We start from the raw sequence: 22,202 nt of genomic DNA, 5'->3' as shown, positions 1-22,202 counted from the left end.
TCGCTCTGCCCAGCGAGTCAGTAGTATCCAGTCCGCACCTGATTGAATACCTGGCTGCGTCCCGGCCCTCCACCAGGGCTTGGCCGAGTTTGGCCCGTACCTCCAACGGACACTCTGGCAGCACTTCCGCCACCGTTTCCCACAGAGAGTGGGTGTAATGGCCCAAGAGGCATGCGGTGTTGGAAGACCGCAGTCCCAAGCTAAGGGACGAGAAGATCTTCTTACCATAGTTCTCGTACCTCTTGGACTCCCTGTCCGGCGGGGCCGTCGGGAAGGCGGCCTGGGAGTTAGAGGCCTGGATAACCAGACTCTCGGGGGTGGGGTGGGTGGACAGGAAACATGGGTCGCCCGGGGCAGGGCGGTGGCGTCAGGCCACGTTCCTATCTACAGGCGAACCTGTAGCGGGCCTGGACCAAGTGCCCAAAAGAACGTCCGTCAAGGCTTCATTAAACGGCAGCAGAGGCTCCATGGAGCATGACTGCGGCTTAAAGACCTCAGTGAGGAGGTTAGTCCTCACGGCCGCGACGGGGAGCTCAAGGCCCAAGGCCTTGGCAGCCCTCGTCAACACCACACCATAGGTAGCTCCCTCCTCCGATGCCAGGGTAGGAGGAGAGACAAATCCAGTGTCTGGAGAGGTGTCCAGGCCACTGGCCTCCCCAAGGTCTCCTGTCCAGTCCATGTTAGACTGGCACTTTATGGCCAGAGGGTCCTCAGACCCCTCCCAATCCTCCTCCTCCCTCCTCTCCTGAGATTCAGGGTCGTAATTGAATGAGGTCGGTTCATAGAAACTAAAATCTCCAAACGGCGTCGAGATCGGCGCCGATAGGCGTCGTCCCGATGTCGGAACCGATTGAACGGAGGCATCGGGGACGGCGCCGCCCGAGGACGACGCCGGAGGGGACACCACACGGACCGATGCCGGGGGGGTCGTAAGGTCCACCGGTGACGATCCATCGCCCGAGGAGGGTCCAGCGGCGCCCTGCGGCGCCGGGCCTGAAGGCGCCGATGACGCCGGGGCCGCTGTACCCTGCGGCGCCGGGCCCGAGGGCACCGGCGGTGTCGGGATTGTGGGGCCTTGCGGCGCCGGCCCGAAGGCACCGCCGGCGTCGAGGCCGAAGCACCCGACGGCGTCGGGGTCGTAGCCCCCGACCCACTAGGGCCCCCAGACGGGTTCGCTGGGCCCGGAGGCGCCGCGGAACCCGTCGGAGGAGAAAGGGACCTCATGGCCATGAGGAAACGCTCGATCTCCTCCGGCGTCGCGTTCAGACCATGGGTATGGGGCTGAACGCGGCGCCCGCGACTCCCGAGGAGCCGCGTGGGCGGTGTCACCCGAATCCCCGGCCGTATCGTGCGAGCATCGGGGGGAGTCAGAAGAGCGATGATGTCTCTTCGACTTCTTATGCTTCTTACCTGACGACTTGGACCCGGAGGAGTGGTGCCGACTCCTGGAGCTGTGACGGCTCCGTCCCCGCGACCTGTCCCTCGACCTCCCGTGGGACCGGGACCTCACACGGCGCGGGGCCAACTGGCGGATTTCGAGTCGCCTGCGGGACCGCTCCCGCCTGGCCTTCCTCGAAAGGGCCCGACAGTCGGAGCAGGCCTCGTCGTCATGGTCGACGCCCAAACACATCAGGCACAGGCGGTGGGGATCCGTGACCGACATGGTACGGTCGCACTCGTCGCAATGCTTGAATCCGGGCATCCCTAACGGCACCGTCGGAGTCGTAGAGACTTCAAAATGGATCAAAAGATCACAAAAGTTTAGTCAAAAAGTGACTAGGGAACTGCTCTTTCCAGATCTGAGCTGGCTGGCGTGGAAAAAAGAAGAACTGACGTCAGCACGCGGAGGCGGCGTCTAAGTACTCCGACGACGTCATCACGCCGCCCACGACGACGGACGCGGAGCTGCAGACGACGCCTACCGACGCGCAAGGGTACTGCTACGCAAAACTTTCCGGATCCAGTCTGACGCCTGGGGATATTCTAAGGTAAGGAATCTATCACTAACTTGTCTCTTTCAGATCTGCTTATTAGATGCTGCAACCACAGCACGCTTTCAGGGTGAGACTCTAAGCCATGGCCTGCTTTTGCCTATGAATAGCTGAACAATGGTTCTGTGGAACCCTGGTTAAAGCGCAGCACGCCTTAGACTTCTCTCCTTCAGCCACAGAATTGTTTACAATTTATCTCTCCAAGACAAAATTAGTCACCCAAGAAATGGCCCATCTGAAATGTAAGGGCCTTGGGAGACACTCATACAGAGATAAGAGTTATTTGGGAAATTACAGTGGTCACAATCATAACCATGAAAAGGCATGTATATGCCTATTTGATGGGTGTGACATCCGCCTTGCATGATTAATACATATTGCTTAGCCATACATACTATACGGTGCATGGGTCGGATCTATTAAGATTGAAGATTGCAATATATGGAACACTATACTTAGTGGGTTAACTTAACTTCAATCTTCTGGAACGTTCATAAACAGACTAAGGGACAATGTAGTTTTGGAGAAAGAACAGAATGTGTCTAAATACTTTGCAAAGAACACAGTTGAAAAACAATAACTAATATATACAAGAGCCTTTACAGGGGAATCTGATGCTTGCCATACATTTATTTGAGAAGGTAGTCTATTCATCTATATATATATTTCAAATGTTTGCATTATTTGCATAGCGCCTTCAGTCAGGTCTTTGAAGGGCAAATACTAAAACATTATTATTAAGTAAAAAAAAAACATAATCTTATCTTCTGGGGGAAACTCTGGATAACCTATTACATTTGAGCATCAGGATCACACCAAATATCAAATTCAAATCACAAACACATCCAGTCTAAATTGAGACTGGAGTTCTACATTTGATTCAGTGCCTAGTAGCGTTCTTTGTGAGTTTATGCTATATATATAGATTTTATTGTTCTTCCTTATCTCAGTTTTGGAGAAATAATGGGGTGTCCTAACACCAAGCAATTTTTCTACTTGTTTGCCTCCGGAACCGAGAGTCTGTCTCCATCTAATTACCACATATTATTGGGAGGGTACCAGATACCACATCAGCATTAATTCCACAGAATGATGAATGGAATACGTCCAGCATAGCAGAAGTACTAAAATGCGATTATCCTCATTCCTTACAGCTGTCATCTTAGAGTAAGCCTGATGACTTCTGTTCATGTAAGTAAGAACCCTGTCAGATCTCTCCCCCAGTTTAAATAACATGCATAGATGGAAATATGCTTTCTTTTTAACCTTAACTGAAAAATTGTGCTAATGAGCCCTGTAATGTTATTCAGACTTTGACAGACATGGTGTCTAATAGGAAACTAAAATCAATTGCTCAGGACTCGTGACATAGGTCCACCAAACTCCACAAACCCTTCAGGAAAATTATTTCCATGAGTTCCAAAAATCTTACTTTGAGTCTAAGGAATAGAAATATCGAGTTTAATGTCTAGGATGCAGGTAAAATCTCCACATACCATCAGATGGACTGGGCACTGTCAGGTCAGAAAAAAAGTGTCTCTCTAACCATGCCTGAAGAAAAACCTGAAGCAAAAATGATTGATCACCCAACAGCCAAGTTTAATAAAGTTGATCTTAATAACTCACACTTCCTTATCAAGAATTGCAATAACCATTCATGTTATATGTGCAGTTTAAGAGTTTGGTAGGGAATTCGTAGCTTTATGATAATTGGAGATGCTGTTTGAGACAACCTGAAGGGCCCACAGAATCTGAGCATCACAGACCACTATCAGCTGCTATTTCTAGCTATGAAGTCTATTCTCCACTGTTCTCTTAATTCTCCTTTCAATGTTAGGTGCTAGTCTTAATGATTAGATAATTGTTTTTGAACTTGCCTCTTCTTTTTTCTGTTCTCCACTTCTTCCAAACCATCCTCCTGGGCAATAGCAGCAGATTTGTCGAATATCTGCCCCAGTGCCTTTTCAACCTCACTGGTGGGAAAGTAGGAAATCATGAGCCCGTTGCTATCGTAGTCATCAAACTTGTACAGGCTATTTGAAGCTTCAAATGCACTTCATGCTTTCGAGTATCATGGCTTCTCTCATTTCTTCGAAACTGATGCTAAGTATTAATGGACAATGCAATGCTACTGCATGAGTGTTTCTATGGGCATCAGCGGAGTTGTGAATTATGTCGATTTGGTTGGTGGTGAAAAAATGCAGAACACTCTATCCTTTGAAATATAAGCCCCATACAATGTAATGGCATGACACTCCCCAAGTCAGGTCAACTAAGGATTGCTGGTGTCGTAGCCAATGAAACAGGGTTGCAGCCAATGTGTGGTGACTTTTTTGAGATTGCGTTCTTGTGTTAGGTATCTCAATGTCTTCGTAATTCCCCTCTAGCACATTTTCCTTTTTTAGGGTGAATGGAGTGCTCTGTTTGATTTTTTTTTTTTTTAGTTCAAATCTTTTTTATTGAGCAATAGCAAAAATGATAACGGCCATAAGGCATCAGTAGAATTACAATCGTATTGGAGTGACGCCGTAATCAAACATGGATCAGTGCATATAAAACAATACATACATACATACATACATTAACGGAAAATAAAGCATAGTGAAAACAAGAAGGTAACATCAGTCCGGATCTGTAAATGAGATGAGATGAATGAATAAATAAATGGATAAACAAATAAACAAGGTAAACAATAAAATATGCCATCATTGCATTCTTACGGTTGTACACGGTTCCGTAGAGCTCTCCATCCAGATCTAGTCATATAATACCAGGTATACTTTGTAGTTCCTGCACATTGTGTCTTGTGTCTTTATTTGATTTTATGAATGTGAATACAAAATCGCAAAAGGGTTCTCATTCTGTACCCTCAATGTTCAGTCTTATCACTACTTCAAAATAACATGATTTATTCTGAAGATAGATGGAAACTACTTTCATTGTTTTCTTCTTTTTATTAAAGAGGTGGAGTTACGCTGTTTAAAAAAAAATATTCCGCTTGTACAAATTGTATTTGCACTCCCTTCTAAATCCCAGAATGCAATGTACTTGTTGGTTGAAGTCCAGCCGAATGGCATGTCATATTTGCATACATTATTATTATTAGTGCTACGTAATGCCAATCACAAATCTCGTTACCATTGAGTCTCACTCGTGAGGCGAATGTCTTTGTCATATTTAAACAGAGGCGACCTTTAAAGTACGACATTATTCTGAACTTTGATACTTATAGTTAATTAAGAGATGCTGCATTCTTCTTTTTACTGTAGATTTATGTTCATTTAAAAAACCACCTTGACTCATCAAATTACACTGCACAAGCAGCGTATGGTTATATTACTTTTTTCATCAATATTGGCCATTTTAATGACCGCTATTGGCCAAATTTCCTGCATTTTGTAACGGCACATTGAAAAGATTAATTACAACAGCTTTAACATAACGTGTTTCAAAAAGCAATACATCACATAATTACTCATAAAATGTACGATTAAGATGATAAATACATGGAGGATTCAAATTCAACCTTACAAGAAGAAATACATTGGTATTTAACCATAATTTGTAATGCACACAGAACAGCATATTTAAAAGGTTATGCATTCTGTACTTACCAGTTTGCCACCAATGATCTAGCACTGGAACATTAAAGACTCGTTTTGACCATTCCAACGTGTCGAGATCACATCTCTCTCCGGCCACGAATAACGTTCGAAACCTGATTTGGGAAGCAATATGTATAATCAATAAAATCATTCGCATCACAAGTTATATCGCTGGAGTAGATTACTCAACTACGAGCCATTCATCACAAACATTTCTGTGTTTGTATTGGTTAATAATTTAATGGGAGCTTTACTGTCTACTCTGGGGTCACTTTCGTGACATCCCAGTTCAAGTTAGTGTTGGGGCAGACATTTCTGAAACTTTGCTTCAAAAGTTCTCTATAAGCCGAATACCCGGGCCATGACAAATGACAAGGTGCTGCTATGTGCCTGTTGTGACCTTGGAAACGTTTCTTTGTCAGGTTTACTTTGTTCCAGCTCTGTCCTGTTTGTACTGAGAAAGAAATATTTCAACTCTCTATTTTACATGGAGGTGTGTGTTCTTTTCGAAAAGCTATTAATCTCTGTCTTATTGAAACCTACATTGTAGTTTTTTCTTAAGTGGTCCAATTTTAGTACTGGATTTTCACAGCCTGCTATGATATCAACAGACATAGACGTTGCTTTGGGTCCATCCCTTTAAACCATTAGCTTTCTGGGACCAGCCTCTCTCAACCACCGGCTTGAGATTTTGTCATTCATATGTTGGCGCAGCATGGTGGAGAAGTCGTCTCTCATATAATGCTATTTTCTCTTTCTGAGTTTCCTTCCACCTCCCCTCGAGTGCTTGCATCGAACTTTATGTTTGACTACTTTACAACAATATCTGTGTCTGTCCACTCCTGCAGGCTCTCTCTTGTGTGGCACACTGTGTTAAGGCAGCATGCAAACGTAGAGTGTTGGCTTTACAAATGCTTGTTTAAAACTGGAAAAGTATTTGTAGGCTCAGTGATGCAATGTGTCAGCAATGAACGTAAAAATAATGGTCCCAGTGACATTCTGCATTATATTTCTGTATTGAAGAGGGCCAGGTTTCATTACTACTCAGCATTTTTATTTGCATACGCAGAAGTCTGATTCGAAGTCTAAGAATTGATACTGAATACTGAACTGAACTTGTTCAAACAACAAATTATAAAACAACATGTAATAACTCTAAATTGAATTTACAAATCACGGCAAGTGCAGACATTCATCATTCGCCTCGAGCCCCCATGCCTCCAGATATGTTTCCAACCAATCCCTGCCTAGAAATGGTAGGGTATGGAAAGAAGAATAGTCGAGGATTTATCACATCTGTCCACAGCCAAATACAACACTATACCATCAGTGGTGAATGAATGAACAGCCACTCAAACATCTCAAATAGCACATTGAGACCTGCACGTTCAGAAAGGAAACTTATGTGTGTTTGAGAAATGGGACTTCCACTTGGCTCGATTTGCTCTCCTCTGCCCTTGTAATTTGTGTCCAGCACTATTTCAGCAGTGGGTCATGGATTGCTAGTTCCCATGATGGTAAACATGGTATTCAGCTTGTAGATTCACAACCAGACAGCCACTGCCGGTCCATTGGGGCTGAGGGGCTACAGCCCCCGTCTTTTGTCCTTCATGAGCAGTGTTTGTCAGGCTGGACCAACACTGTTCAATTTCAGCTCAGGCAGCCAGGAGCTAAACATGCCTAAATGTGCAGGCTCCTGGCTGCCAGAGCTGAACTTTGCTAGGCTTAGGAAGTCGCAGCTCCTGTGGGTGTGACATCCTCAGCTCAGCAAAGGTCCATGAGGCCCTCCCCTCAGTGACCAGGGTTTAGCAACATTAATTGCCTCGCACCTGGGTGCTTCAGTTTTAAGTCCTGATGGGCCCAGGATCGAGTGTCACTCAGTGACACTTCATCACAGAGTGGATTGGGGTGAGTTCAGCAGTCTCACTGACTCATCCCACTCTGTGAGGATGTTGGGACTGCTGCCTTCCCCCTTCCCCAACGAGGGAAGGCAGCAGTCCCAAGCCTCCTGGGATATCCGAGGCCGAGCTGCGGGTAAGTGTGTGTGCTTTTTAAAAAAATTAATGTTTGATGCGTGCATGTGTGTATGTATGAATGTTTGGTAATAAGTGTTGTGAATGGATGTGTTTATTTACACCCACGTGTGAATGCATGGCTGTGAATGTGTGCCTGTGCGTCCTGTCCGCCCCCCTGGCTCCAAAATGTACTGGCTGCCACTTCAACTGGAAATTTATAAGGTGTGTGTGGGGATTGTACGTTTCAGAGGGCTTTCTTGTATGTTGTCTTTCTGTGCAACGGTGTTTGTCTTATATTAATCATCCTGTTGCAGAGTATTAAACACTGATCCAGTTCTATCCGCTCCCTCCCGAACCCCCTGAAAAAACACAGAATTGCATCTAAACATAAATGTACACTGGTATAAATGAAGGAGATTTGCTTAAAGTGCTAAGATGTTGAGACAAGCATTTGCAATGCAATAGGTCTCACATTTGTAATAGTTGGAGCTATTGGCATTGTAAATGACAATGCCTTTTATTCTTTTGTTTTGAAAACCTACAAGCCATGCATAAACATGCACTTTGTACGTATAGTCCTTGCTTACGAGAAGCAAGGCTGTCAGTAAAAGAGAATGCCAGCTTTGCTTCTCATAAGCAAGGACTACAATTACAAAGTGCTTGTTTACGCACAGCTTGCAGGTTTTCAAACGCTTTTAATAAAAGGCATTGCCATTTGCAATGCCAATAGCTCAAACTCTCGCAAATGCAAGACCTATTGCATTGCAAATGCTTGTTTTAATGAACTGTGCAACTACAGATTTGACTCTAGTGAGTCCCCGCCTGTGGCGGCGCAGAGTACTGTGAGCCACAGCATCCCAATGCTAGCCGTGCCAGGGGAAGGCCAGATTCCGAGAGACAACATAGAAGGAACAGTTCCGCAGTGTCAGGAAGCCACCCGAGCCCTGTGAGCCACGGAAGTCACCAGAGCCTGTGGCCGGGCAGAGACAAGCAGTGAGCCATGGTGGCACAGAGCTACCTTAGACCGTGGCAGGGCGTCCTTTTAAGATGAAGTTTCGTGCAGCTCTGTCTTAAATGCACCAAAATGATTACAAACACAAAATAGTTTTTTCCCCAAGGACTTGCGAGTCTAATAGGCATCAGAGAGGCACCAGTGCCACCGCATTCACACTTACAAACATTTGCATAGCTCCCACGCGGTTGTCTCTTGAGAGGCGCTGTATCAGCTGTGCGTTTTCCTGCAGACCCCGGCCAGTATGCACTAGCTGTAGTGCAGTGTGAGGGCAGCAGCAGCCCAGACCCCTCTGCGGAGGACGCCCCCTGACCAGCTGTGCGGGGCTAACAGAATGCGGGTGGGATATTAAGCCGGCCTTTGATTAGTAATTACAGTTATATGGGAATCCCAGCATATGACATTATAATCCACATTTGTAAAGCGGCACAATCACCCGTAAGGGTCTCTAGGCGCTGGGGGCCATCGGAAAGATTAAGCAAGCTATTGCCCAGAGTCATGATGGTAATTTGGAAACGTTACTATTGATGCCAAGCCCCTCCAGAGATCAGCCCCAGCCCACTTTGAAAAGGTTGCAAAAGTCCCTCTGAAGCCCCCTTGAAGGGATTCCTCAGATCTTGCGGTTGTCGAAGTGCACATAAATCTGAAATGTACTGCTTCTGAGTGCTCCATAAAATCATAGCTCCCCGCCCCTTCCTCCGGGAGAGCCCCCTCTCCTGACCATTCACCTACTCGTGTTCATTTCTAGGCAGATGCATTCATGGGCCGGCGGCGCTCAATGGGGCTGTGTGGCAGCCGCCCCTAATTGGCGTTAAAGCACTCAGTACTTGGGAGCATATGCGGGGAGGGGGCTCCCAAGTCCCATCGAGCAGCGCACCCACCCGCAGGACCCTCAACCCAGAGGGGAAAGGCAGAGCAGAAGTTGTAAGTTTCAGGGTGTGAGGGAGCGGGAACTGGTACGGACTGAGGGACATTACCCCTTGCATTCCACAGGTGTGGGAGCAGGAAGGGGGTTAATGGAGACCTGCCTTCTACAGGCAGAGAAATCTCGCTATAAGCCCCACAGGCCAGGCCAGAAGGAAGGGCCAGTTGTTCTGCACTCTGGCTCTGCAGTACAAATGGAAAAGGTTTGGGGGATGCGCACCCCCTGGGGGGCATCGATGGAAGGACATTACCCCTGCATTCCACAGGCGGGGCCCAGTGAGGGGGGGTTCATGCACAGGTGCCCTCTACAGGCAGAGACATCGCGCTATAAGCCCCACAGGCCAGACAAGAGGAAGGGGCAGTGGCTCTGTACTCTGCAGTCCAAATAGTAATGGGTGGATGCACACCCCATGGGGGTCCTCAATGGAGGGACAGTGGTTTGGCTACCCTCAGGCAAAGAGCCCTGAGGGGATCTTGGCGAGCTGCCATGTACAGGCAGGGCCTAGAATGAGGGCTGCGGGCATCGGACTGAGCGCCACACAGGCAAAGCCCCAGAGAGGGTGCTTCAAGGCTTTGCGCCCGCATGCAGGGGCCCAATGGGGTGTGAGGGGGCTCAATACCTCAGAGAAGAGGTCTGCTTGAATCTCACAGGAAGGGCCATGAGAGGCTGGGAGAGAGTCCCAGAGGATAAAGGAGGTGGTCGCACCCGGCATAAAGAGGCCACTAAACAGGGTGCATCCAGCTCAGAGAGCCTGCAGTGAAGTCTGCCCAACAGGTGGATCCAAGGAAGACAGGATCTCGCACAGCTGAGGCAATTTTTTTTCCTCCTAAAACCGTCTATAAATGGTAACGTTTGTCTAAGGCTATAAGAGTAAATAAATTTGCCATTCAGGTCAGAGTGAGCATTGGAACTTCAGACTGAGGTGAGCTGGGGCAGAGCAGAAAGTGTGTCTCTCTCGAAGAAGAAACCTAGGTTGGGATCCCGGCTCCCCACTCCATCAGCTTGTGTAATTCTTGGGCTATCGCGCCTCCTTGTATACAGCAAAATTTGCAGCTCTTTAAAATGTAAATATTCTTATATAGCTAATTGAAAGCTTAGAGCGCATCAAACAAAGTTGGTAGACACTACTGAGAAACGCTGCAAACAAATGCCGACCACAACAAGCAACGTACCTTTCTTGGATTGAGTGTTTCCGGTCCCTCTGCACGGGCGAGACACAGAAAGCCAGGCTGGACTGCCCAGGACTGCCTGCATGAGGGCGGGGCCACCAGCACAGACAGGAAGCGGACGGGAGCCTACCCCACGCTCCTGTGAAGGGAAGGGAGCTAGCCGCCTACGAATCCCGTACAGCGCCACTACCGCGGGACAGGATGAGAGACCCGGTGAGTGGGGGCACATTGACGGCTAGACTGATAGATGGAAGTCATTAGGCGCGGTCATTAGGCACGTTCGGCACATTCACAACACCAGAGCTGCAGCGCCCAGGAGAGTCTGAACACGTGATGCGAGCCCGCCAGCTGAAGCGCGTCCTCGAGGTGAAATTGCCGAGGTTATGCGCGTAACCACCCCCTCTCAGCCATTCCCAGGAAACCCACAACAATAGGTCTTTCGCTGGAGCAGCGCTATGCGCTGCTAACACCAGCGAGACCTAAAAAGCACCAATCACATTAGCTGAACGGAAGCGCACAGGAGAGTGTGCACAGGGCCAGCAGAAGCGGCAGTGAGGCGGCTTTTTACATAACTTGTTGATTTTAATTAATTCCATAATATGAGAGCTATCGTAGAAATTATATATTGTAAGCCGTTCTTTTAACCGTAATGGTGTCAGCGACAAGAAGGGTTACGAAGTTTGAGACGTGGTAATGCTTTGGAATTTAAAAGCAACCATAGTCCCAGTGAGGCGGCTTTTAACGTACCTTTGCGACTTTTAACACTGTGGTTAAATAAAAATCACCAAGCACATTAGTTAACAACATCTGTACAGAAGCGCACAGGAGAGTCTGCACACGGCCAGCAGAAGCACGCGCCACTTGCCTAAAATAATTAGAGATGCGGAAGTCATTAGGCGCAATCACAACAACAGATCTGCAGCGCCCTGGAGAGTCAAGCGCGTACAACTTGCCTAAAAAAAAATGCGAGGCACGGAAGTCATTAGGCGCGATCACAACAACAGATCTGCAGCGCAGATCTGCAGCGCCCTGGAGAGTCAAGCGCGTGCCACTTGCCTGCAAAAAAATAAAAGCGCGTGCAACTTGCCAAAAAAAAAAAAACGAGACACGGAAGTCATTAGGCTCCATCGCAAAAACAGATCTGCAGCCCCCTGGAGATTCTGCACACGTGATGCAAGTCCGACTGCAGAAGCGCGTCCTCGAGATGAAATCGCCGAGGTGAAGCGCGTAACCCCCCCCCTGTGCCCCATTCCCGGCAAACCCACAACAATAGGTCTTTCGCTGGAGCAGCGCTTCGCGCTGCTAACACCAGCGAGACCTAATAAACGGAATGGGCACACTAAGGCATAAGATGACAGGGATAAATCATGGAAAGAAGTAAAGAAACTAAGACCGATATCAAATACACACGGAAATGCAGAAAAGTGTGTGGTGAAGATGTGTCTTGGGTGGCATTAATAGGTAGGTGTGCTACAGGTCGGTGACAACATTTTCTTTGTCTGTGTTATCAACTTAAAACCAACAGGTTAGAATCCTTTTTTAATGCAGGGCCAACATGTGCAAGAAAGCTTTACTTGTTATGCAGGACCATTAAATAAATACATGATTCGTAAACATCGACATTGTGTAAATATAGGATGATAAAAGGGTTGGAAACAGTGAAAATATAAGACAGCAGCAGTTACCTTTTGGACACTCCACAACCAACAACCGTGTAAGGAGCTAAAAAATTATCCCAGTTTAACGTATTACATTTTCTAGCTCCATACGAAAGAGAAACGGCATAGAAGAGTCTGAAAATATCCATAACTGGATAGAGCAGGTGAACTAAGTGATCATGGTTTACTGCAATAAAATTGGCAGAGAGACCAGGCCCATAGCCAGAAGTATAAGTTGGGGGGAGTGGTGGGGGGGGGGGGCATGGCCCCAAATAATAATAAGAGGTGCTTCTGACGGGAATGGTTTCTATCGGCAGAATCTGTTTAAAAGAAATCTATAACTTTGGTAATATTTGAAAACAGTTTATTTTAATTCTGTATATTTTGCTACAGTATGATCCCCATTGACGTTTGGCAGATGAGTGACACTTTGCAAACAGTGGACTGTGGATATTCCAAAAGATTACTGAAAGTATTTGCGCCCAGTCTTACTACTTAAGCGCATTAGCTAACAACTTTAAATAAAACAGAATACGGTTTAAAGCCAGTTTCACAGGAGAATTGAGGGTCGTCACAAGTTTCATAAAACAAATTAGAGTGATCATATTAATCAAAAGGGGTTCTAATTTAAATATGGCTTTACTGTAGATTTGCAGTCATTTCCATTAATTTTTTAGCAAAATAATAGCAAATGGCACGTGGTTCAATGATATACGACTTAAGATTTTATTAAAGATAACTTTGTAGGTAGGGTTGCTGTTGGTCCACTCAGATATGGTAGGGTTTATGACAGGGTTTATGACAGGGTTTATGACAGATAATCTCTCTGAAGAGTGGGAGTAGTACATTTTAAAGCTTTTCTAACCAAAAGCATCAGTGTCATATGACTGGATTTTAATGTTAACACAATAAAACAATTGAACTTCATGAATATAAATGGTTTCAACTGATACATATAGGTGTAATCGGTGTGGGGCCTAGTGGATATGCCTATACTCAACAAGTGTCCACCAATAATCCTCTAAAAATCCAACCATGACCAATTATTTCAGTCCCCAATCAGCTCCACAAATCATTGCCAATATGTTCCAATTACCAAAATTATGAGTCTGAAAAGATGTATGTATGAGATAGAACAGAGGAAGGCAGTCTCTATGAGAGCAGTGAAAACAGCAAATGTTTAAACTCAGAACAGTGGTGTCTGGTGATGTTTTAAAGTGCAGAGCATTGCACTAGGCAAGCAATGTAAGTTTTCAAAGCTCACTCTCTCCCATAATATTTGGAGGGTTGAGGGGTTATGCCAGATAATGTCTCTGAAGAGTAGGACAATACAAATGTCGGCATTTCACAATTTCATGCGTACACAACTTACACAAAAGAGCCACAGTTTTACAGGCTCGTATACAGTGCTACTAATTTACACAGCTCTTACAGGTTTGGAGATCACATTGTAAAAAAAAAAGACAAGCTGGTAACAGCTCTTGCTTCTTAAGTAAAACTGTTTCTTCCAGAAAGCGACTCTTGCAGCTGGACAGTAGTAATACCTAGTTCCATTGCCTCCGAGAACTCATACTGGCACTCTTTTCACGTATCCTACATTCTGCAGCACAATATCATCCACAGCCTGAGAAAATATGATCACATCACCTACAAAATGATGAAACTGCATTGGCTCCATTTGCAGACCTGCATCATCTTTATAACTAGCTGCATCATTTACAAAGTTATCACGACTAGCACCCCCACTAATTCTGCAGACCAGCTCACCATCTCCAGTGGTTCTCACCCACTGGCAGCCCAGACATGACCAGATAGCAGAATAAGAAGTGTAAAAAAAAGAAAAGAAACGCAGCAGGGCTTTTCCATCTATGCACCCAGCATCTGGAAACAGTTTGTTTTTCTCTCCCAAACCGCTGCAGCGCTGCTTTAATTTAGGAAGGAGTTGAAGACTCACCTCTTAAAATCACATTACATCACAGTACATTAACAATCCACAACCCACCTACAACTCCTATCTCTCTTTGACTTTATGTTTGTCTTTGGTCCCTGAGAGTGCTTTACTGCTATTGTCTAGGTTCATGCTACAGAAATATCATACACATATATACATAAAGGTTACATCAATAATTCAGCCTCTGTCTCAGACTGCAGCAGTGATTGTCATCTAAACATTAGCTTTCAATATATCATTGACAATGCTAACATTTTGTCCCTGAACCTCAACTGTACAGTTTATAAAACATATGCACACTTACTATACAATGCATGCTTTTTCATTGTAGGATACTACAGTGACTGAAGAAAGAAAGAAAAGTGAATAATTAGACATAAAGGCAGAGAAATATAAAGGTAGATAATAGATGTTGTAGGGAGAGATGTATAACGAGATGCAAGGTAGGGAGAGCTGTGTGAAAAAGAGAGGGGCAAATGAGAAGAGGCATAAGGAAAGAGAGGTCAGGCAAAGAGAGTGGGGAGTGAGAGAAGGGAAGAAAGGAAAAGTGTGAAGGGTAGAAAGTGAGATGAGCTGTTGAGATAAAAGAGTTAAAGTAGGGAGACATAGGTGAGGCACAGAAAGAGGTTGATATTGTGATAGGAAGAGAGTGACAGAAACAGAGGGTTTGAAGTAGAGTGAGTTGATTGATAAAGAAAGAAGTAGAGAAATGTGAGTAATAGCAATGTACATAGAAGGCGGTAGAGAGAGTGAGGTGAGGGACAGAGGGTAAATTGAAAATGAGAAGAGGTGCAGAGACTGTTAAAGCAGAGAGAAGGTAGAATGTACTTATAGAGAAAAAGATCAAAAAGGAAAGAAAGAGAAAAGTATTGGGGGAACAGGAATAGGAAGAGAGAGAAAGAAGAGGTGGAAAAGTCGGGAAGCAAACAAATGGTGAGAAGTTTGTTAGTGAAAGACAGTGGACATTTATATAGAGAAACATGAAATGATGAGAGGGATGTGGGACAGAGAGAAATATGTTAGAGTCAAAGGGGTGGGAAAGTAAGAGGGTTAAGAGTGAGGTCGAAAGAAGTTTCATATATAGAGACAGAGAGCGAAAGAGGTGAGGTAAAGAGAATGAGACGGTTGAGAGAGACTTTAAGAAAATGGAGGAGAGACACAGGATGTGATACGGAAACAGAACAGTACGTGCATAGAGGTAGTTGAGATAGACATCTGAGTAAGACAGAGGGGTAAGGCAGTAGAGATGTAGAGTTAGGGATAGCGATTGATGGAGAGATAGAGGTGAGGTCATGAGAGAGAGGTAGACAGACGTGGGGGGAAGACAGGTGTATTGATACTGACGTTGGGCAAATCTAGGTGATGGGGAGAGTTCAAATAGAGTGGGAACTGTGATACATACATAAAGTTGTAGAGATTGGTAGAGAAGTAAAGAGAGTGATGAGACAGAACAGGTGAGGTGATGATTGAAAGAGACAAGGTTCATTCTTTTAATGTAGTTGCTACGAAATGCCTCAGAGCATGAGGGTTAAGGTTGGGCAGAAATGTGTGCCTGTTTGCCTGTATATTTGTTGATCAACATCAAGCATAATAAACCTCTATCATTGACAGCAAAGACTTTAAAAAATATTTTTGTTATTGGTATTTGAAACAGACTAAAGTAAAATGACATTCCAGCTTCACATCACACCATGTGCACTATATAATTACAAAGATCAAGAGACAGCTTAATAAAGAGAGCACTTAAGTCAAGTACATCATCGCCATTCCCCAGTTACCTATCAAGCAAAGCAGTCTTATACATGGAATCTGCAGCTCCTCGAACCTCTGTAGGAACGTTAGGACCAATAGTCCTGTGCACTTAGAACGTATGGCATTACCATATTCATAGTCCATCAAGTTACAAAAACAGAAAGAAAAGAAAAATAAGAAAGTAAAAGGCAATCCATGGAATATCACAATCGTGTGTCTACCGTCGGCCACCCCTCCAGGTATTTCGTGTATTGGCTGGTGTGCTTTTAAACGCCAACTCTGTGTCTGTGCGGGTCTCCCCTCCCCCAGCTTTCATGCATCTGAGGCATCACCTGACTTGCTAAGTAGGTATAATCTCAGGGGTTCCCAGATGTCCCTTGGCCGTGAGCTGACAGGTAACTCCTCCGCATACGCATTAAGAGAATCCCGACAGTGAATTAGATCTAACAGCCATGCTTTCTGGGTAGGCTTAGATTTACCACCCCAAGTAATAGCCACCCTATGCGCAGCCAACAATAGCACCAGCCTCACAAAGATTCCAGCCACTCCACGAACGTGCGGCACACAGCAAAGCAGATATACCAACGGATCACACCGTACATCACAGCGACCATCTCTCGTATACTGTCAACAATCGCGCTCCAGAATTCGCTCATCTTCCAACAGTTTCAGGCCAGATGCATAAAATCTGCCCCATCTTGCCCACATCTAGCACAACATGCCGTATCGCGCAACCCAAATCTGTGTAACCGCGCCAGAGTATGATAAACTTGATGTATATATTTAAAATGAATGATCCGGAGGTTGGTTAGCTTCCCTGTCAGGCCACACACATGTTTCCAATTCTCCTCTGTGATGGGAGTAAGCAGACAGTTATTCCATCGTTCCCAACTTTTATCAGGCATCTCAATAGTTTCAACCTTTATCAACGCATACAGTCTGGACACCAATTTTTTATTTGTGGGAGTGGAGAGCACAAACTGCAATGACAGCAGTTCAGGGGGCTCCTACAGATACGTGAAAAAATGTGTCCGGGCAGCATGGCGCAATCCATGTATTGTAAAGCGAAAGAGGAGCGATTGGTTAGCAACATATTGCGTCGCTTCAGGTGCTATAATGAAACCTTGCGAACAGATGTCCCTGATGTGGCTAATTCCGGCTTCCCGCAGCAACCTCATAAAGGGGCCCTCATGTGTAACTGACAGCGCCGCATGGTATTCCAAACGCATCTGTGAAGCATGCAACGCCAGCTTCCGCGCCAGGTGCCCCACGTTGTTCCAAGTTGTGATTGTAGCATCTACTTCATTTATTTCCGACTTAGGGGTGCCACGTGCGGCATGAGTAATGATGCTATGAAGCGGGATCGGGGCAGCATCCCCTTCCTCAATGGCAACATGTGGGGTGAAAGCATGTGGCCTGTACCAGTAGTAGGCATATTGGACCTGCGCACTCAAATAGTAAGCGTAAAAGTCTGGATCTGCAAAGCCCCCTCCTATCATATCTATTCTTGAGGACTGACCACTGCACTCTCGCTGCCCTGCCCCCCGATTTTTTTTTTTAAATCTGTTTTATTGAAACACTTGACGTACAGTTACATTTCTTTATGTGCATAATTCAAAGGGGAAACAACAATTGGAGTAGCTCGTACAGTATCAGAGCGAATGTTGGCGACGGTTGAAAATCCAGTAAATGCACTTGTAAATAAAAGAACTCCATCTGTTGTCATATGGGCGGACACTGCATGCACCAGACCGTTTGCCCTGCCCCCCGATACCAGTCTAAGCAGTTGGCTCCGGAGAGTCCTGAAAAAAGACTTTGTGAGTACCACCGGTATGTTCACAAAGAGATAGAGGAACCGTGGCAACACTATCATCTTAATTAACGCAATTCGGTCTGCCAATGATAGCGGCATCGTAATCCAGATGTCTACCCAGTCTGTCAATTTCGAGCAAGCCCTGCCATAATTTTCACAAACCACTACTACCGGGTCACAATGGATCCAGATCCTTAGATATTTAATTGGGTCAGCTGTGCACACCAGTGGGAATTCTACGCTAGGTTTAGCAGTGAGCTCGGTCAGCGGAATTATGTACGATTTTCCCCAATTTATGTGGAGTCCCGATATATAGCCAAAGCGGACATATTCTCAAAGCAGTTGTGCTAAGTATGTGGCCGGTTCCCGCATGAAGAGTACCATGTCATCGGCATACAGTGAGATTGCCACTGGGCGGTAATTAAAGTTAAGTGCTGTTTCTCTGTGTCTTTGACGTATCACGCAAGCCAGTGGTTCTAGAACTATCGCAAACAACAATGGCGACAGTGGACAGCCCTGCCTTGTGCCCCTCTGGATGCTAAACGACTCAGATGTTAGCCCTCCTACCTGCACCCTCGCCTTTGGCGCCGTGTACAGCACTTTAATCCACTGCGTGAAAAGCGGGGGGAAGCCCATACGCCGCAGCACACAGTGCATATACGGCCATTCTATGGAATCAAATGCCTTGGCCACGTTGAGTAACACGGCCGCTGCCTCCAAATTAGGGTCTAAAACATGGAACATAGAGAAAATCGTGCAGTGATTGTGGGAAGTGGATGTTTCGGGGATGAACCCCGCCTGATCAGGTAATACCAGCCCCTGTAACAACGGCTGCAGTTTGGTTGCCAATATCTTCGCCAAAATCTTGGCGTCAATGTTGATGAGGTACAGCGGACGGTAGGACTCGCAGCTCTCTGGCGGCTTATCTTTTTTAAGAAGCGTGATGACCAAAGACTCTCTCAGGGAGGGAGTCACCTCTCCATTCTTATACGCCTCCGCGTACATCTCCAGGAGGTAAGGAGCAAGCAAATCAGCATATTTCTTATAGAATTCAACTGTAAGCCCATCTGGACCGGGCGCTTTTCCATTGGATAACGCAGCTATCGCCATTTTAACGTCTTGTTCGTCTATGGGTAGACATAGATATTTCCTCTGTACATCGGAGAGCCATGCACAGGCAATGTCCTCCAGATACGCCTCAAATTCCTGTTCAGTTGCAGCAATACGCGATTTATAAAGGTCTGCATAGAAGCAGCGGAATTGTTCTACAATATCTTCCGGCCTGTAGTGCTCGCTTCCCAGGTCATCCACTATCCTGCCTACTCGAGGTTGTTCCATTCTCTCCCTAATTTTGAGAGCTAGTGTTTGTCCTGGCCGACCAGCTTCCCCATAACGTCGCGCTGCATATCTTCTGGAGATATACTTTATTTCTGTGTCAGTGAAGTCCTCATATTCTCTGATCAATTCCTGTATACGGGCTAATATTCCCGCCTCTGGGTTGACCGAGTACTCTCCCTCCAGCTAACGTAATCTACATTCAGTGTTTTGCAGTTGGGTGCGGATGTCCTTAAAGATGTCCGCTGTTGTCCCTATGCAGACTCCCCTGATTGTGACTTTGAAGGCCTCCCACAACGTAGAGGGCTCCCTCACTGATCCTTTATTTAATGCAAAGTACTGCTCTATGGCCTCTCGCAGTCGATTCATAGATCGGATCCAATAATGCTTCGGAGCGCAGCCGCCATGTGAAGGGTCTCCTCACTGTCCCCGGGACCGCCACCTCCAGTATCACCGGACTGTGGTCCGATAGTGTACGGGCCCTAGGCGTCACTTATAGCACCCAGTCCATAACCTCACCTCCAATCAGCCAGTAGTCCAGCCGCGACCAACTTCCATGCACAGGAGTCGCATGCGTACCCTCTCTGACCTTCGGGTTCCTTTCCCTCCCCACATCATAATCCAAATTCCTCCGTGGCTCTCACTACACACTTAGACACCTTTGGGGGTACGATGAGAGAAGGGGCTGGATTCATCCAATATCACATTCAGATATGTATTTAGATCCCCTCCGCACACCACAGGAGAGATCTGCCATTCACTCAACTTCCCACATATGCGGTCTACACATGCCGGATCATCTGCTATCAGTCCGAACATATTGACAATAGAAATCAGCGCACCATGAAGCTTGCCACACACCATCGCACATCTCCCCTCCTCATCCGTGTACGTGTGTATCAGCATAAACTCCACACCTTTTTTGACCATGATCAGCACACCTCTTGCATACGATGAATATGATGCAGTCAGACGGAAGCCCGTCCACCTACGTGCTATTCCCCGCTCAGTGTATGTGGTCAAGTGTGTTTCTTGCAATAGAGCAATATGTATCTGGTGTCTATTCAGATATGCCATCACTTGCCTCACCTTCTTGGGAGAGTTGAGACCCCGCACATTCCACGTTAGCAGCCTACATCTACCTGCCATCTAACTGTATAATGTCCATGGTCAACCAGTAACTATCCAGCACTAGAGGAGCGCCTAGCACGGCAGCCCACATCGGCAGCACTGCACTACTCAAACAACTGAAAAGCATGGATTGCCCAAAAGAATATACACAAAGCAACCAACATCAACCCTCTCCCCTCCATCCCTTCCCACCCACCCCAACCTCCCAATCCGGTCAAGCACATGTACCCCCCCCCCCTCCCCATCCCCACATTTCTAGTTAACCCAGGAACCATATGGGGAGCACCCACATCAGGGAGATGCGGTTGCCAGAATCACTGATTCTCCCCCCTCTCCCTGAACGAATCTAACAGGGATTCAACACTCCACCCAGAACACAATAATGTCATGTGAAATCTGATGGACTCATGTCCCCCATGGTGCATTCCCCGCACAGTGAGTCAACCAGCATCCATGCCACCATCAGTGCGGTCATTTCGTCAGCTCTACAGTGCAATCGTGCAGCCGCCTCAACCTCACTCCGTGTCATCCAGTCCCGATTCAAGCATGGACACCTCAGCCGACTGCTGCTTGGGTTTTGCCTTACATATATGTTTGGAAAATGTCAATGCCGATTTCGCATCTGTAAAGAAATGTGATTGTTCCTCAAGGGTGACCTTTAATTTTGCCAGTTACAGCATAGCATATGGTATCGCTTCTTCTTGCAGGAGCTTCTTCGCTAGCACAAACTCTCTCCGTGCCGACTGCACTGCAGGAGTGTAATCAGGGAAAAACAATAGCTTGTCTCCCTTGTACATCACAGGTTCTTTAGCTCTGGCTTCTCTCAGAATGGCATCTCTGTCGGCATAGTTCAGTAGTCGAGCAATGATTGGCCTTGGAGGCGCGCCGGGTTTGGGCCATGCCCGAATGAGCGGTGCACCCTCTCCACGATCATCACCGTCGACAGGGCCGGTCCGAAGAGTTCGCGTAGCAAACCATCTACAAAGGGCTCCATTTTATTTGTGGGCGTGGTCTCCGAAAGACCAACAATACGCACATTGGTCCTGCGTGAGCGCGCTTCTAAATCCTCGTTCTTGGCACTGATCACCTCGAGCACTTTTTCCATCTGGAGCAACTGTGTGCGTGACTCCGCCTTTGCATCATGCTCATCTGACATCCTGTTCTCGAGGATATCCAGGCGATGTTCATGTTTTTCAACTTTCTTTTTTAACAAGTTTTGTCCCACTGCCAAGGCGTTGATCTTTCCATCTATAGTTTTCATCCCTGCACGCAACTCCAACAGAATTGATCTTGAGTCATCTTCCGCCCCCTCCGCCAGGCCACAGGCACCCACAGAATCGCCCCGATCTCCTGATCCTTCTGCATTTCGGGTGGTGGTCCTCCTATTCTCGAATTGCAGCTTCGCCTGCCGTGGCTCGGACTTGCCCATTATTGAGTGCCCTCAGACCGGGCCCTCTCACAATGCCCCACCGTAGCTCGGCTCTGCGTAGATGCACAAAGTCCGTGTCAAGTTCATAGGCCTTGCTTGGTCCGTTGGCGCGGCCTGCAGCTCCTCACTCCGCCAGCACCCTTGAGCACTAGTATCCTCTGCTTGGTATGCCCTTGCGTCTCGCCTCTCAACTGTCTCGGAAGGCCCCTTCGCTGCTTATATATGCCCCGAGTTCGAGCGTTCAGCCTGTGCTATAGCCCAGCTCCAGCCTTTCAGTGTGTCCAGGCAAAGAGGGCTATATTCTGTTGCCCGGGACGGGAGGGGTGCAATATGTGGTCTCGCGCCCAGGCCAGCGCCCCCGCCGGTCCTACCTCGCCCAAGCGGCTCGCCGGGGCCATCCACCCCCCAGACCCCAC

At 46.7% G+C, this 22,202-nt stretch overlaps 1 protein-coding gene across 2 annotated transcripts in view; it reads right to left on the bottom strand.

The window, feature by feature from the left end:
* The window catches only part of ACSS3 (acyl-CoA synthetase short chain family member 3), a 1,235,137-nt gene that overhangs the window by 304,609 nt on the left and 908,326 nt on the right, over positions 1-22,202 (bottom strand). For both annotated transcript variants that reach the window (XM_086919605.1, XM_086919608.1), the window contains exon 9: positions 5,606-5,709. In XM_086919605.1, the coding sequence (XP_086775731.1) occupies positions 5,606-5,709 (104 nt within the window). The remainder of the gene's footprint in view (positions 1-5,605; positions 5,710-22,202) is intronic.

Source organism: Lissotriton vulgaris, chromosome 1_1 (genome assembly GCF_964263255.1).
Source record: "Lissotriton vulgaris chromosome 1_1, aLisVul1.2, whole genome shotgun sequence".
Classification (NCBI taxonomy): domain Eukaryota; kingdom Metazoa; phylum Chordata; class Amphibia; order Caudata; family Salamandridae; genus Lissotriton; species Lissotriton vulgaris.
The sequence above is the reverse complement of the archived record's forward strand: the minus strand, read 5'-3'. Positions and strand labels throughout refer to the sequence as shown.